General features: G+C 41.2%; 1 protein-coding gene across 3 annotated transcripts in view; it reads left to right on the top strand.

The window, feature by feature from the left end:
• The window catches only part of SLC45A4 (solute carrier family 45 member 4), a 61,662-nt gene that overhangs the window by 36,307 nt on the left and 7,728 nt on the right, over positions 1 to 17,627 (top strand). For 2 of the 3 annotated variants that reach the window (XM_062492221.1, XM_062492230.1), the window contains exons 3-6: positions 12,928 to 13,116; positions 15,623 to 15,802; positions 15,906 to 16,981; positions 17,081 to 17,180. In XM_062492221.1, coding sequence (XP_062348205.1) covers positions 12,928 to 13,116; positions 15,623 to 15,802; positions 15,906 to 16,981; positions 17,081 to 17,180 — 1,545 coding nt within the window. The remainder of the gene's footprint in view (positions 1 to 12,927; positions 13,117 to 15,622; positions 15,803 to 15,905; positions 16,982 to 17,080; positions 17,181 to 17,627) is intronic. The other variant, XM_062492238.1, reaches the window with a different exon arrangement.

The raw sequence follows: 17,627 nt of genomic DNA, 5'->3' as shown, positions 1-17,627 counted from the left end.
GAGTTCTGTTCTGCTTCCTCCCCAGTGGCGTCTAACTCATAATTTGCACATTTGGAAAGGAAATGTTTGCTGATTTTTGTGCTGGTGTGCTCTGCTTGTTTAACTTCAGGTTTTATTGGTAAATTCATCCTTCCCCATGTAGCTTCACTGGTTGGGCAACATAATACATGTGAGTAAAGATCCCATTTAAGGGTCTGCAGTAAGAAGTCTCATTCATCTTGTATGATTACATTTTATTCCAGACTATCAGTTCCTGTTATTTGCTGCTAAGGGATTCCAAGGATCTCATTATCCTTCATGTACAAATGCAGTTGTATAATTTCTAAACAGCTGAGTGAGGGTGGGACAGCCACTTCTCTGGGACACAGTGAGTTATTTGGAGTGATGCCTGAGACTCTGCTCTAGTTACTGAAACTTCCTATGAGACCAACCCTGTAGTATGACCCTGGAAGCTTAAAATACTAAGATCAAGGGTTTTATTAACTATAATTTAGAAGGCTTTAATGTGAAAGCAGCTCTGCTTCTATATCTCCCCTGCACAGGTATAGAACAAGTTTCACATAAGTTAATGCTCAAGCCAAAACATTCAGAAAGTTTGAAAGCTTGAGGCAGGTCCCATAAATACCAACACTGTTTTTAATCAGCCCCAAAATTTCATCTGAAAGGATGGTTTTCTATAATGCTTTACCACAAGGCAGGTGGTTGGTGACATGAATAGCTACAGAGAAAACCCACATTTTTTTGGCAGGGAAAATCCTCAGTTGATTAAAACTCTCTGTCTGATAGTCCTCATTCTAATATCTAGAGATTTTTACAATCTCTGGTGAACTGCAGTGTTTTTCCTGGAGCAATGTACATGAAAAACTGTGCCTACAAACTCCAACATGCTGTTCATTTGTTGCAGGAAATGGGGAAAGCACTAATAGGATTTCTGCTTGATGTAGCCACATGAGGAATTTACCTCAATAAAGGCAACTGCACAGAGAAATGCAGTTTCTCTTTAGGAGCTTAGGATAGGTTATTTGCAAAATTTGCCTGTTTGGGATTTTTTTTAAGCTAATAATGAATTATGAGTTAGAAAAATCGGTGTGTTTCTTTATATATTCATTAATATGATTCAGCAACACTTTTAAAAGAGCAAATGATTTAAAAGCAAATGCTGTGTTACCACTCTCTGCTGACTTTCTGGTAGAGTTTCCCAGTAGCACAGTTGTGACCAAAATTATCTCAGGCAGAGTATTTATTCCTATCATAAACAAAGCTGTGGTCCCAAAGCTTTTAGAAAGTCCAGAAGGTTGATTTTTCAGCATGGTAACAATTAACAATGCCCTTTTTGTAAGCCTGTCAGGAGAATGGTGCCTTTTTGGGAGGCTTTGAGTATTGAAAAGGGAAATAAAGCACTTTGAGACTGCATGATATCAATGGTCTAAGGAGTGTAGGTAGGATCAGTTCAGCTTTTTTCTTTTCTGGCAGTTTGGGGGGAAAATGGCTTTTGGAATATGAAGTGTGTATTGTGTACCTATAATGTTTATTAGGCATTATGTTTTTTTTTCTGTTGGGTCAACCAGGGTAATTATAGAAGGAGCTGTTTGCACCACCTTCTGACCCTTAAAAGGACTATGAAAATGTGATCCCAGCTGAAATGTGAAGATCAACTGTCTGGTCACTAATCCCCAGGAAGAAAAAGGTTCTCAAATGGTGTCTGCAGGGGTACAGAGGCCAAAAAACACCTTCCTTAAGTCACTGTTTTAATGAAATTCTAAGCATGTATTTAGGTCACAAAACTGGGGAAGGAAAAAATCATTTTTATCAATACACAGAGACAAGCTCCTTGCACTTCACTCTTGAGGCTGGAAATGAACTGTTTTCTTTGCTGCTTGCAATTCAAGGGCGTGAATATTGTGCTAACTGGACTCTGTCTGGCTGCCTGCTCAACAAAAAAAAAAATACTTGTTTGGCTACCCTCAAGTCTACTTGCCTTCCTTTTTCAAGATCTGTTCCTGGATACACTGAGCAGATGCCATGCTGGACTATGTATATGCCAGTCATTTGTTTGGCAGGGTGAACCAGATCCTTTATGATTCCCTAGGGCTTGGGAGTTGGTGGGGTGGAACAGACACATTGGGGGAAACTTCTGCTGCAGAGAATAGGAATTAATATCTTAGTGATGCCTTCTAGCCCAGTGTTTGCTACAATGGTGGTTTAAAAGTCTTTGCCATGAGCAAGTCCCAGAACATTTGAGATCTCCTAGCCCTGCTGTTCATCTTGCCCTTGCTTAGTTATGTCAATCAGGCTTTCACCTGCCCTTGAGGTCTGGGTAGAGCAGTGTGGAATGGTACTCAAAGCTTCCTTTGGGCACAAACTCCTTCTCCTGGAGCAGAACAGCACCAGAGCAAGGAGGGCACAGGCTGTACCTACTTCTGCCTCATGCTGCTGCTGGGCAGTCCTATATTAAATAGGTCAGTATGATTTTAATTACAAACTTGTTCGTAAGGTGAAACTTTGTTTGTTGACCAGTCTTTTTTAGGAGGTAGGAGGGTTCAATCTGGGTTAAATATCCAGAGTTAACAGTTTAGGTTTGACTCTACTTGGAGTTAAAATTAGGGGTTAACATGAGTTTTTGGTTGGGATTTGACTCAGCCATGTAAGTAGATGGTCATATTCCAGGGAATTAATGTGTTAATCACTGCATCAAAAGATCCACTGTTGATTAACAGAGTAGGTTGCTGAAAGATTTTCTGTTATTTGTAAGAACCCCTTGGATTTGGGAATTTTCAAGGAATTTGAGCCAGAGTCCTGTGTTTATAAATTTGTTGATGCTCTAGAAACAGCAACGAAAAACCCTATTGAGCTTTGGATAAACTGGGATGCTGCATCTCTTGAGGCAACACATGTCACAGTAATTGATGTGTAATCTTGCAGCCAGAGGAGCGGGAAGTGCTGCAGCGTTACGTAATGCACCGAGCCCAAGTGGGGCATCACGTACGACTGATGCCTTTTAATTACATCCCATAAGGGCAAGGGAAGGATCAGTGTGGTGAAACAGCTTATTGACTGCTGCATTCATACATGGGCCTGCATACATTTAGACACTTAGGCACAAAGGGAAATTGATGCTGATGTTGTGTGTGTGACCTTTGTATCCTGTGTGTGCAGCTTGCTTAACCAGCCAGCAACAGGAGACAGGCTGGGAATAAATACCCTGACATTGTATTGACACCCACGTCAGCCTTGGGTGGTTCTATGATGCAGAACACAGCCTGTGTTTCTCTGGGACACTGAAGAAAGTTTTCAGTTTTTTACTTGATGTAAACATCTCTGTTATACCCTTAAAACTACTCTACAGTGGTGGTTAAAAAGAATTTTGTTTTATTAGTGCTGGTTCAACACACTGGAAGTTGCATCAGATTTAATCCATATTCCATTTCAACTTGTTAAATGCTGTGATGCAAATTTCTTATTAGTGTCAAAGTGTTATATTTCTAAATATTGGTTAATAAGTGAGAGAGCAAGAAAATTTTAAAAAGAGCCAAAAAGGACAGCACAATCTATAAAACTTGAGTGAATCAGCTTCAGAAGCAGATGGGAGCCCTTGGCAGTGTTGTGTTTCGTTGCTCTCTCTGCAGCTGATTTTCTTGCTGCAGCATGGGGAAAGCTTGTTTGGCATTCTCAGTGTTTGAGCATAAAAGGTTTAGCCTCTGTCTTAAGTAAAGCTGGCACTTTACACTGTATTCTGGCAAAAATAAATATTGTGGGTTTGATAAGGACATAATTTATTGGAACCTATAGGACTTGCTGATTAGCTACAGTAAAAAAAAAAAGTCTTCAACAGCATTTAATTCTTTAGCCTTTCCTTGAGCAGGACAGGTCATATGCATTGCTTTTGATTCCTCTGCAGCAACAGCCGAAGGAGTAGCAAATAAATCAAGTAATATACATATGTATCAATATTAGATAAGGAAATAAGAAACTGTACTGTTATAAAGGCAGTAAACTGGAAACAGTCTTCCACTTTCCCCTGTGGAAGTAGGTTAGTAGGAGGGTTAGAAACTTTAAAATAAATAATGGAAGCTTTAAAAGCTCTGCTTGACAGCATTTGTGATCGTGCTAAAGTGAAAATCACATTTGCCTGCCTGCAGATCAGCCCATGTGTTCTCTCTCTGATGCCTCAAACCTCAGCTGTTCCCAGGCTTTTGCTTCCCCTCTCTCCCTTCCATACATACCTTTGGCTCACTTCTCTTAACACATGCTTCTCTTTCCTGACACAGCACCATAAAACTGGGTTATAAACCAGAATTTGTCAGGAAAGCCACATAAACCTTTCTACAACTTTGGCAGAACAGCCATGCAGCAGCAGAGCTTAATGAAACACTGATGACTCCCACAGTTGCCAAATATGAGAAAGGGAGGACAGTTGTAGGAGGTTGAGAAGCAATAATTGAGCAGAGACAGAAAATGGGAGAGCTGGATGATGAAATCCTTTAAGAGGTGTGTCACTTACTTCCTTAATTCCATTTTCCAGAAGTGTTATTTAACCCACCGTGGTTGCTGCTGGCATGCTATTGCATATGGAGTTTCAAAAGGCAGAATAGCTTTGCCAGAAGGAGATATTACTCTTCTGTACCTTAAAAGCACTTCCAGAACTCTGTGTGTGAAATACCACAGTGATATTTCTGTACTGAAGGTGTTGCAGAGAAGAGGCTTTGTTTTACTACCAGTTCAGCTGGTCTTTCAAAATGGATGGCTCTAGTCTAGGGGCAGACATAGTGTGAAATAGTTTCCAAATTTTTGGAAGTTAATTCTGCTGTAGCAGTGTTGACTTATTTGCATCCAACTCTTAAGGATATCTTAAATTTGAAATGCAAGTTTTAAGGAAATGTCAGACGGTTTTTCTACATCTCTAACCTAATGTAATGATTTTAATTTCCCTTTTAATTATTTGTTCCTGTGTCTCTAATGTAGATGCAGATTTTGTGTAGACTGCTATCCTTATGATAGAGAGTGGCTAAAGCAGAAATGTGGGTGCATTTTAAAGGCTGAATGTGCTGTAGAAGGTTTGAATGTCACAGCAATGCAGGAAGCAGGTTCCTGTCCTAGAAGACAGACAGTGCCCCAGCCTTCTCCCCTGCAGTCTCTCTTTGGTCCTCTGGGTTTTTTCCTGACCGGTCCAGGGTGGCTGCAGCTGACTTCTGCTGGTAGTTTTGGAAATAATTTTCTGCTTTTTGCTCTTCGATGTCAGGTTTTTGTAGTGCCATTTTTTTAATGTTTCTGCAATATTCCTGTTAATTATTTGTTCTCTTGATTATCACTCTCCTCGGTACCCATAATCCCAATGGAGAAATTGTGTCCCACAAAAAATCCCTTGTTTGCACAGAGGAGGCAGTCCTGTATATCATCCAGAGCAGTAACAGAGCAGCTGAGTGAGCTGAGAGCTCAGCATCCCAGTCCTTGTGTAGCCATCCATGCTGACAAGAGCTAATAACCAGGAGGGGGACAAGGGAGAGACTCCTTGCAAGTGGGTGATGTTTGTGTTCCCTCAGTGCTCAGCCCGCAGAGCACACGTACTCATGCCTGTGAGATGTGCATAATGTGCTGACAGCTCCTGAATGTTGCAGGCTAAGCACAAGACCTCTGATTCGACAGGCACAGGAGGAATTTCAGGATGTGAATTTTACCGGTGGGAAGATTGAAGCCACAGTTTTGAGATGCAGTTTATGCAGTAGGTTGTTCCTGAGACACTGAACAAACCAAGATGCCTGATAGCTTGCTGGGCAATCATTTTAATGTGGGAAGCTAAGCAGCAATGAAATGAAAATCCTCAGTTTTGTTCTGAGTTCTTCTACCTGCTCTCTTGCAACTGAATTGAGCCATGTGATTACACGTACTGGTCAATTTTTCACCTTATACAGGCTGGGCAGCAGTCATTGAATGGAAAACAAAAGTTTCACCTAAAAATCAAGAAGTATGAGCTTCATTTCTTCTCACCCTAGCAGCTGTAAGACACTGTCACATTAGGAATGCAAATAAGAGGCCGTCTCTTCTCATGTGCTACCAGACTCTGATTTCAAGAAGTACTTAAAATTATTTCTTTCTTAAAAGCTTGTACTCTCACTGCTCATATCGTGGTAATGGGCTACAGGAGAAATTACTGTGCTTTTTTTTAGCCTTTCCCTGTTGGTTAGAGCTCCTGTTTCAATCCAGAAGTTAGAATGTGGTTTCTCATGGGTGCAACAAACTCTATGTCGAAGTGCTGTACCTCAGTAGTGCTCAGACCACCAGTCAGGCCTGTTCCAGTGCATTGGTTCAACATATGTTGTGCCTCAGGTAGGGTTTCTCTGGCAGCTCAGAGTCCCACTCTAAGCTGTTAAAAGTCTTAAAATCTGTGGGGAGATAGCAAGAAGCAAAGAATATATGGTCAAAGTTTCATGGTGTCAAAAATAGGCATTGCAGCTTGTTTGCAGTTTCTCTAGGAGACATAAATGTGTGGAAAGTGTTCTGTATTTTTATTTTAAGTATAAAGGAAGAATACATATTTGGCTGAATTTATGAAATTATTTTGAAACCCTACTCCTCATATAGATCCTCCAAAGCTAAATTGCTTGTGTTTGCAGTGGTTCCTATAATTTTTATGTACAAGATGAAAAACAGATTCTGGAGTTCAAACTTTTTCACAGCTTTTTGACAAGCATTGGTTCTGCTTGGTACACTCCTTAAAAATAGTTTAAACAAAGTAGATTGTATAAGCAGTGTAGTTTTAAACAGATCAATGTGAACTATTTTTAGCAGCACACAGTATGTTATACAAGGATGAAATTGTGGAATAGAAAGCATTTTCAGGGGGTGACAGCTTCTTGTGTTCGTTCAGAAATTTGTATGGTGTTTATTTAAAGTGTACAAACAGGTCTCTAGGTGATGATTTCTAACAAATGAAACTAGGACCTTAGCATCCTATTCCCATATCAGATCTTATTGTTAAGCTTATAAAGAACTATTTTTCCCCCCAATAGAACTTATCAAAAAGAGATTTTGAATAGAAACTGCTGCATGAGACTTAATCTTTCTTCCATGTAACTCGTGACCTCACGCAGCCCTTAGACTGATGGTGACACAGTGAGCATTTCCTGTGAACCGTGAGCCGTGCTGGTCCCACTATTGTTGGGCACTTTTTTTGTCTGGGAAAAAACAAACCCTTATTTACTAGAAGCCAGTGTCCTGTTTGTTTGTAGCTGGCTGGGAAATGCCATATTGCAAGGGTCTCAGTGGCAGTTGTCGCTCCTAACAGAAGCTGTTGTTGTGTTTTGCTCTTTTTCTCACTGATTTGTATGAGACTTCTGAGTGCCTTGTGACCTGCTCCACATTCAGTTCACGCCACAAATACTAACCTTGTTTATCCAATTTTTTTTTCTGTCCTCAGTGTTTCCTCAGATTACTTGTCAGTAAAAGGCTAAATAATAATCCTCCAGTTATTATTCCTCCCCCGTGAGGCCACCAGGCTGCTTTTCCAAGTTGGTGGATGGTGGCTTGCTGTAAGAGCTGCTACCTGGCAAGGCAAGTGTGGAGGTGGAAAATTACAGACAAAATAAAAGAACAGCATTAAATTGGTAATGGGATGCAGCTGCTTTGGCCTTTGAGTCTGAATGTGACTCTCAGCAGCCTTTGGTAAAGGCATGTACTGTGTGGAACATACAAAATCAGTCCCAGCCTAGCCATGGCCTGTTCTAGGGGGGTGCAGCAGCTCTCAGCAGTTGGGACATTTCACTTTTGGCTGTAAGAGGCTGTGGACAGGTTGTCACATGGATGACAATCTCATGGCTCTGCTGCCTTGAAATCCAGTCCAAGCCAGCATCCGTGCATCTGTTGTGCACGTCAGAGACTGGATGCTGCAGGGCTGCTGGCCCAGCACGTAACCATAGCCAAGTTTATTTAAAATACACCACCAGCTGAGTCCCTGCCACTATATGGGGGCATCAAAAGGAACTTCTTGTTGTAAAAACTTTTCACTCTGTCTCTACATTTCTGCTTATTGTTGTCTTTCCTGCCTCAGCTGCTTTCTGAACTGTCTTCCCATTTTAAAATACTGCACAAAACGGTGATATTCTGTAGGTTTAGCAGCATACACATACAGAGGAAGGAACCGTTAGTATATGCAACTGCCTTCCTTAACTTCTAACATCCTTGCAGACAGAATTTTTATAAAGTTTCAGTTTTGGAGCTCATTCTTGTGAGGCAGAAAAATCTCTGGAAGACTTAGAGGGGTTTCTGTTGTTTAAACACACACAATTTTTTTAAGTATTTTAATTTTCAGTCTTATTTTTTTTTGCTTCTCCTGCCAAATCACATACGCCAACCTAAATATGCATATCATGTATGCAGACATTCAAGATACCAAAACCAGAACAGCCTCTTTTAAGGGAAGAATAGTATTTTGGGGTTGGAGTTCTTCATGTCTGTCTGGAATGTTCTCATTTATATGAAATTGTCTAGCACTAAAGCAAGCTACTGTTGAAATGTTGAAGGTCCTGCAGACTCTGCCGGCATGAAGGGTGAATTTTAGGAAGAGCATCTGTGAGGTACCTTTTGAAGTCTCACTTCATGGGACAGTGGAGGTCATGCTCAGTGCCTTAGGAAGCTCTTTCCTGGAAAACTCTGGGTAGAACGTGGCTGTGAGCTTTACAACAGTTGGATTTCCCAGCAGCAATGCTGAGCATAGACATCAGAGGTGCCACCTAAATCTGTACAGAGAGAAAAGACTCTTCAGAGTTTTGGTTCACTGGGCAGACTGAGCTTATCAGTTTCACATCTCAGCTTTCAGATCTAAAAAAACAAACACAGAAAAGAAACTCTGGATAATTCACTTTCCTGCCCATTGCTACAGTGATTGCTCTGTCTGCATGTGCATTGCTCAGGTGAGGAGTCTGTCAGGTTCACGAGGGAATTCTCCCAACAGCAGATGAATTTTTTCCGGTATAGCTTTTGGTTTTCATGTGCACCCACTTCCTGCCAGGATTCTTCTCTAACCCCACTCAGTTGTTTTCCACTTGAGTAACCAACTAAATTCTGAGGTGACAATCTCCCAGTTTACGTACTTAATGTAAAGCTATACATGCCAGTTAATAATTGGTAACAATTTGGAATTCTGCATAACTGTATGTAAAACACATGATGATTTTATAAACTGCTGGTTTACTCCTGGAATGCAGTCTATTAGGGTCCTGCCACTTAGCTTATGGAAGCAGTCCCATAGCATGGCTTCTCCAGCAAGAGAGAGAGCAGGTTGTGCTCATGTCAGTGATTCCTGCCATTACCCAATCTGTGGGAATGGCTCATGTTTCACTTGAAACTTATCCCTTTCCTGTTTACCTGGGGGAGCACTCAAAGCTTTTTAGAAATTCTTCCATTTTTCTTGGCATGGGGCTTATTAATTCTTGTATAGATTTTTATCATGGCCTCTTTTTCTAAAGATAAATATTTTGGCTGCTAATGAGTAGTTCAATAAAGAAAAAAAAATCCAAGTGTTTCTCCTAAAGAATAATCTTAAAACATAATGTTTTAGGGGTTTCACGTGTCCTTTTTACCCTTCCATAAGAGCTACATCCATGCCTCTGTTCTGAAATCATTGAGATTCATGTTTTCTGCAAAGTAAGCAATTTCCACTGTAAATATTTAGATTTAGGCTTTTATTTATAGTACTTAGATGTTAGGAAGATCACCCTTTGCAAAAAGTAAAAATAAATTCTTCCCAAGAAAGCATTTCAGTCTCTCTTCTGACTCATGCATGGAAAGATAAAACTCATTAGTTTTAGTCATGTATCAAAGGTTGGGTAAAAAAGCTTTTTTCCTTCCTTTTACTGACCTGTAAAATCAAACCAGGCCTTAATCTGATTTTGAGTTATTACATGCAACTTGATCTTGAAAGTACTTTAAGTCAAGTACTGAATGTTTTTTAAATAATTTTAGGACATTTTTATGGCAGTTAGCTGTAGCTATGAAGCATAAAAAATACTTATCTGTCCAGTTTAGAAATGTGCAGGTTTCACAGTTGAAGGAGAAATATTTGTAAACAGTTTTTAGTTCTCTGCAGAAATCATTTCAAATGGTTTGTGTGTTTACAGAATTTTATTTTTTTTATTAAGATCTGTATACACCACAGAGAAGTGTTACTGCAGACTGTAGACAGTGGTGGGCTCAAGGACAGAGGGACAGTGAGCTGTGCCAACCCCTGGTGTCTCTGATTTGCACTCCTATTGCTTGTCCCTGATCTACCAGTGTTGTTGGTTCTGCTCAGTCTCCATTAAAACAAATTGTTTGTCTCAATGGATGTTGGATTATTAAAAGAGAATCTCTTTGTGTCCATTTTACTTAAATGTCTATTTGATTGTTTATTCACATAAGATATGATGAGACTTGCTAGGCTGATGACAGAGCTCTTGCCAGCCTTCACCCCTGTATTTATTTAAAGTCTCGGTATGATTTACTGCAAAACCTTCCCAGCATCTCACAAGTGTTTACTGATGGATTAGCTTGATTGAGATGTCCCAGCTCATAACTCACAAGTCACAACATAATTCAGAAAATAAATGTCCACTTTCAACACACAGCCCTTGTGTAGTGAAACACCATCTAGTTATTCCAGATGTTGGTGATCACTGCAATAAAGATCCATGACACTGGTTAAGATGCATCCTCTCACTGCTTGAAACAGACTCTGCAGGGACTTGGCTTCACACAGTAACAACCTTGGTTGCTTAACCACTGCTCCCAGAATGGCTCCGTGCCGGCAAAATGGCACGAGTATTTACACATTGCCTTTTTTCTGTGTCTTGCAGAAAAATCATTCACCCTAAATGAATCATGCCCAGCCTTTAGTTTTACTGGCATTGAACCAAATGTTTCCTCTTGTCCATGATTAATTATTTTTTTAAGCCAGCTTAGGCACTGGTGAGTGCAACATCTTGGAGCAGGTGACGTGCCAGTTAAACATCAGGTGCCTGAACCTGCTTGTGTGCTTGGGAAGCTGTTGAACATGGTGAAGTTAAAGGGAGTGTTAAAACCACAGGAAGTTGGAAGTTTTCCTTGCATGTCTGCTTGAATTGCTGACTTCCTGACTTGCATCTTTGATGAGGATAGTGTTCATGAAGAGAGGCAGGATCGTGCAAATAAATGTTGTGGTCTGGAGGCACTGTGGCTTCTTGAACAAGAGCTTTAGGTCTTAGGTTATAACACAGAGTTATGTCTCAGCTAAAACTTCCGTGTCAGCCGAGATATCACCAAACAGCAGGAAAAGCTAAGCAGGAGATAGTGATTTGAATCATGATGTGAGCACGGTGCCACCTGTATAAACACAGCCCTTTTCTAAAGAACTATATCCTGTGCAAAAGAGGTCAACAGTTCCATGGTAAGTACTGATGTGGAGTATTGACCTCAGTACAGGTCTGCAAGCTGCCTGTAACAAGGAAAGGTGGCTGAACCATGATGCCATTCTCTGTTGCATGAGGTTCATGGCAAACAGGTTGGGAAGTTTCAGCAGGGGCAGGTGTCTTCCAGTAATTCTGGACTCATCAGGGAAGCTGTCACTGTTAGCTTGTTCATTAGCCAAAGTTGAGTCAAATCACACAAACCTTGGCCTCAGACCTGGATTTTGAATCCTGATGATGAAATTGGTTATTTATGCCAAAAAATAGGTTATTTTCCATAGTATAATGTCTGTCACCACAGAGTATGCAACACTTGGGAAAATCTCTCTCATGGAAGAAGTCGGTGTTGCTAGTCAAGATTTGGTGCTACTTTAAACAGCAGCAGATTAGACTTCCAAATTTGTATCAGAGGCTATTTTGGGCAGGGATTGGTATAATCCTGCTTGGTAATGGATGCCTCAGTGTGCTGAACAGGGAGCACAAGGTACAGGTTGATCTTGCCAGCAAAGGTCAAATGCTGCTCGCAGTCACCATATATGGGTTTGGATAATAAATGGTTTTCCTTCCTGGGATAAAGACGCTGAGTTTTTCTGTCTTGGCATCAGTTGGACTGCAAGAAATAGATTGTTTTGTTTTTAATGTTTTTCTAAGAACCGTGTCGGAGTGTTACCTGCCCTGTGCTGATAAAGGGTGGGAGGCAGGTTCCAGAGGAGCCGGAGTGGCTGCTGCTGTGGCCAGTCTGCCACCTGCAGGCCACTGCTCCGTGCTGAGGATGTGGACAGCAGGGCTTGGGAGCTCTTTCTTTTCCAGAAATAATTATTCCTAGCAAGTTGTTGTTTTCTAGTAAGTGCTATGTAATAAATTGTAATTTTTTTTCCCATCTGATCCTATGAATAGTCATCTCTATTCTTAAAGAAAGCCAAGACAGTGGTTATGAGCAAACCTTAGTTTATCGAAGTTGATGAATAACTGCTAACTGTTGTTTTTATTGTCTGTCGGTCATTTTTGTAAGTAAATATTTTTGTGCTCAGAAATGGGACTTTTCATAAGACATTCAAATTCTGTCCTTCACTCTCAGTCCATTAAATCCTTAATAACCCTTTTGGAGGGGTGGTCTCAGATGAAAACAGCACCACTATAATGTTCAATTTTGAATCTTAAAGGCTTTGTTGAGCAGGGGATCTTTGTATATGACAGCTGGGTGGCTTCCAAGCACCCCAGAATCTTTGATTTTATGTTCCATGAATCCATAGAGGATTCAGTAGCAGAAATTCTCTAATTGTTGCCTTCTTATTGTCCAGGTATTTGAAAGGTAGATGGTCTGTGCTTAGTTTAGCTGTTTTTTGAACCATTGCTAAAGAGTCTTAAATGAGTTTTTAATCTGGGAGAGAATTCACTGTAGGTAGATCACCCCCAGTTTACCATTTTTAATGCTGTAACAAAACTTCATGTATAGACTGAAATGTTTGGTGTGTACCACATAACCTTTCCATCATTTTTGTCTTCATTTTAGGTCTTCCTGAACAATACTACAGCCTCACTTGGTTCCTCAGCCCTATCCTGGGCTTGATCTTCACTCCACTCATAGGTTCGGCCAGTGACCGCTGCACGCTGAGCTGGGGCCGCCGGCGGCCTTTTATCCTTGCTCTCTGCATTGGTGTCCTCTTTGGAGTTGCACTTTTCCTTAATGGCTCTGTGATAGGTAAATAGCAAGGAAGTCCCCTACATGGATCCCCTGCTAATGTACCTGCTTTGAGATTTTAATGTAGGAAGTAAAGATAATGTTCTGCAGTTGCTTGATCTCATATTTAATGTTAAAATCATTAAAAATCTCTACAACCCTGCACTTGAGCTGTGTCCATCTAGCCTGTTATTATTTGAACTCATGAGTTACAGCACTGTGCTGAGCATTGTGCAATCGTAGCTGTAACTGGTGTTAATAACAATGTTATTAATACAATGGTTGCCAGCATGTTTGGAGTCGCAGAGAGGAATTTGGTCGATCCTTGACATGGGAAAATCGTAGCAACCTGTTCACAGGGAAATGTTTCCTGTTGTGATCCATTTTCCCTTTAATGCATATCTGGCAACACATCCTGTTTCCAGCATTATTTCAAAAATTATCTTTTCACTTTTTCTTGTGCTTTTCTTAGACCCGGTATTGAAAAAGTCCAGAACACAGTTAATATTTGTTTATCAAAAACTATGTGGGAAAATAATTTTTCCTGAGCACCCATCAAAGCTGGTAAAAATAGTTTGCCTTGAACATAGTTTACTACAAATTTAATCTACAATCTCTTTGTAAATTTATTATAGGAGAGGTGACAGCAAGTACATTTAGGAAAATGTTTACAAAATGATTGGTCTGATGCAAGCAAAAGGAACTGAGCACCTAATAACATCCTCTTGGCTCTCTCTTTTGGGGTTAGATACAGCTCTATTGTGAAACAGGTCTACTAATTGAGGGAAATGAGTGGAATGTTACCTTGACTCAGCTGGTTAAAGCCAGACTGGAATGCTGTATGATTGGGTTCAATGCTCTGCAAACTGCAGTGGGCAAACTATTCAGATAGATGATGTTTATGTTTTTTTAATTTATCCAAACAGTAAATATTATTTATTTGAATTGTTATCATATGGCATTGTCATGGGGTGACTGTATGGTTTAATATCAATTGTCTTTAGTTGTCATCAATTGTATTTGGTTGTTTTGTCTACAAGTCTTGTTCCTCTTCCTCCAGATGTTTGCAGGGTGTTATACTGCAACCCTCTTACAAGATTTTAAGTAGTTTAGGTCAGGAGCCATTGATATTGGCAAGCAAACATCAGGCTCAGTTTATAGGCTTCTTTTGAAGCCTTCTAATACCTCAGCACAAAATATTGTCAATTTTTCTTCTTTGCTTTCCTATCCTCAGTCTCCAGTTACTTGCAATCCTAATTGCAATTTGGAACAACAGAAGATGCTGCAAAAACTGTATCAGACCTTCTTTCATAACGTGGCCTCTGGCAGTAGGAGTCATAGGGAGGGAAACCAGGAACACAGAGGTTGGCTAATCCCAGTCGTGATACAGCCAGGTCCCAGGAGAACACCTTACCCAGCTCCTGATCTTTCCTGCCCTGTTCTGGTTTCCAGCAGATCTAAAGCACTGTTGTTTTCTGCTGTAGGGTTCAGCTGAGTATGGAACACTTACAAACTTCTTTAGCCTTCAAAGGGCTTGGTATAAATGAGGATTCAATATGCAGGAATCAGCACTTGAGATTTAGATGATTTTTGGTGGCTTAGCCAGTTCATCTCCTTCCACAGACATTTTAATCAGTTACACTAATGGTTTTATCAGCCTTGCCTGTGTAACTTCTAAATCTCTGTGATTTGACTAATTCATGCCTTTGTCACTGGTTCATCTCGTGACAAATTATCCAGCTCTGCGCTAATGCTGCCTTTCTACTCTGTAGACCAAAAGAATTTCATCTCATGCTGTCAACAGAAGCTGACTGATACTTTTTGCAATGCAAAATACATCCATGTTGCTTCATCCTTAAAAGTTTTGCTTATAAAAGCAATCTAGAAAATAAGAATGTTTAAGAAAAACAGAGAGATGAAGATGTCAAATTTCACCTTATCCTGGTGTACTGCAACTACTGCACATGAAGCATCAACTACTCCTCCATATTAAGCATTATGTCAGGAATGCTGCCAGCAGTGCAGTTACCTGTGGATGTATCTGACAAATGAAATATGTCATTTTGGATGCTCCCCTCTCCCACCATGGCTGTCTTTCATAAAAGCAGCCTTCAGCATCCAAAGGAAAATGTATGGAAGGAATACAAAATAATATCCAGTGCTCCCAGAGGTTTAAGAGATGCTTTATAAAATAATGTTTTGATAAATGTCAGTCTTAAGAACATAAAAACCATCCTTGTCCCAGACCTTCCTTGATGCTGTGCCAAAAGACCTGAAATTGCCATTTTGCTCCATAAAGGAATGCTTGCAGCGAGCATGTTTGCCACCTCTCTCTAAGGGTGTTAAGCTTGTTCACAGAATTCACAGAATGACTAGGTTGGAAGAAACCTTCAAGACCATCAAGTCCAACCCATGCCCTAACATCTCAACTAGACCATGGCACCAAGTGCCACATCCAGTCTTTTTGTTCTTAGGAGTTTGTCCTTTTTAAATGAGATGCTCATATACCTCTCCCATTTTTCCCCAGGTCTGGCTATTGGTGATGTCCCGGACAAGCAGCCCATTGGAATAGTTCTCACGGTGCTTGGGGTTGTGGTGTTGGACTTCTGTGCTGATGCAACCGAAGGGCCAATTCGGGCCTACTTGTTGGATGTGGTGGACAGTGAAGAACAAGACATGGCCCTGAACATCCATGCATTTTCAGCTGGTAGGGAGTTAGCTGAAATGTTTCTGGCAGCTGTTCCTGAAAGCCAGGTTGTGGCTGAATTGGTTTTTCCTGAGTTTACTTCTCACTTTTTTCTGTTCCACAGGTCTTGGAGGAGCGATCGGTTATATGTTAGGAGGGCTGGACTGGACACAGACCTTCTTGGGTAGCATTTTTAAATCTCAAGAGCAAGTCCTTTTTTTCTTTGCAGCCATTATTTTCTCTGTATCCGTAGCTCTCCACCTTTTTAGCATTGAAGAAGAGCAGTATAACCCTCAGCAGGACAGGATTGATGATGAAGGAGACACACTTTCCAGTGCCAAATTCAGTGGCAGTCTCCCCCCTCTGAATCGGCTGAATGTAATTAGTGAGGAAGAGCCGTACGGAGCTTCCATGTTCCATGATGAGGTTCAGTCGGAGCATGACCTCAGTATGGAGTTCCTTGAGGTGAACATTGTGAGAAGCAAGAGTGACTCAGTTCTGCATATGCCCGATGCCACATTAGAAATTGAATCAGAACTGCTTTTCCTGCATGATATCGAACCCTCCATTTTTCAGGATGCTTCATACCCAAACACTCCCCACAACACAAGCCAGGAAATCATGAAATCCAAACTCAACCACCTGTCTGCTTTCCTCAGGGACAATGAGAAGGAGGAGGAAATGTTGCTTGATAATCGTTTAAATGAAGATAAAGTCCCAAACATCAACAGCTCCCTACCAAAAGAGTTCCTCAACGGGCATGCCAGAATAGGCATGAAGCAATCCAGCACTTCCAACTCTATGCGGCGGCGGAGGCACATGTTCTACCGGCAGCCGTCCTACACCTTCTCGTACTATGGCAAGATCGGCTCCCACCGGTACCGCTTCCGCCGGGCCAACGCCATCGTCCTGATCAAGTCCTCGCGCAGCATGAACGACATCTACGACATGCAGAAACGGCAGCGGCAGCGCTGCCGGCACCGCAACCAGAGCGGCACCACCAACTCCAGCGGGGACACGGAGAGCGAAGAGGGCGAGACCGAAACCACCGTCAGACTCTTGTGGCTGTCAATGCTAAAGATGCCCAAGGAGCTGCTGAGGCTGTGCGTCTGCCACCTCCTGACTTGGTTTTCCATCATTGCTGAAGCCGTGTTCTATACAGATTTCATGGGACAGGTCATCTTCCAGGGTGATCCAAAGGTAGGAGAGCAGTTCCCATGGGCAGACCTGCTCAGAGTCCCTCGTTTCTGAGATGTGCTTGGTACAGCAAAATGGTGTTGGTGGTTGTGTCTGTTGCAGGCCCCTTCGAACTCAACTGAGCTGCATGCCTACAATGCTGGAGTTCAGATGGGATGCTGGGGGCTGGTGATTTATGCTGCTACTGCTGCCGTTTGTTCAGGTAAGAGACTGTGCAGTCACACAGTGGAATGCACCTCATGCATGTATTTCTAAGGTAAAAGTAGTATCATGGAATATTCTGAGTTGGAAGTGACCCACAAGGATCATATAATGCCTGGCCCTCCTGAAACTGTGTTCCTTCAGTTGACATCCACCTCCTTGTTTGAGGTAAAGGACATTTTGGAAAAGCATTTCTTGTGGTCATAAGGGGAAGGGCTTCTTTAAGAATCAATATTAAAAAGCTCCTCCAAATGTAGAGGTGGAAATATGAACAGATGGTTACATGGCATAAAGCACAAAATGAAATCAAAGGATATTGAGTGGCATTTAACAAGCCTTCAGGAAACTAAAATCATACTTGGTAGAAGATGTAAGCATATGCAAGAGAAGTTTTGCAAAGACTGTTTTTAAATCAAAATTATAAATATGTATTTCTGAAAGTCATTCT

Source organism: Cinclus cinclus, chromosome 1 (genome assembly GCF_963662255.1).
Source record: "Cinclus cinclus chromosome 1, bCinCin1.1, whole genome shotgun sequence".
Taxonomy (NCBI): domain Eukaryota; kingdom Metazoa; phylum Chordata; class Aves; order Passeriformes; family Cinclidae; genus Cinclus; species Cinclus cinclus.
This window is presented reverse-complemented; position numbering and strand designations above follow the sequence as displayed.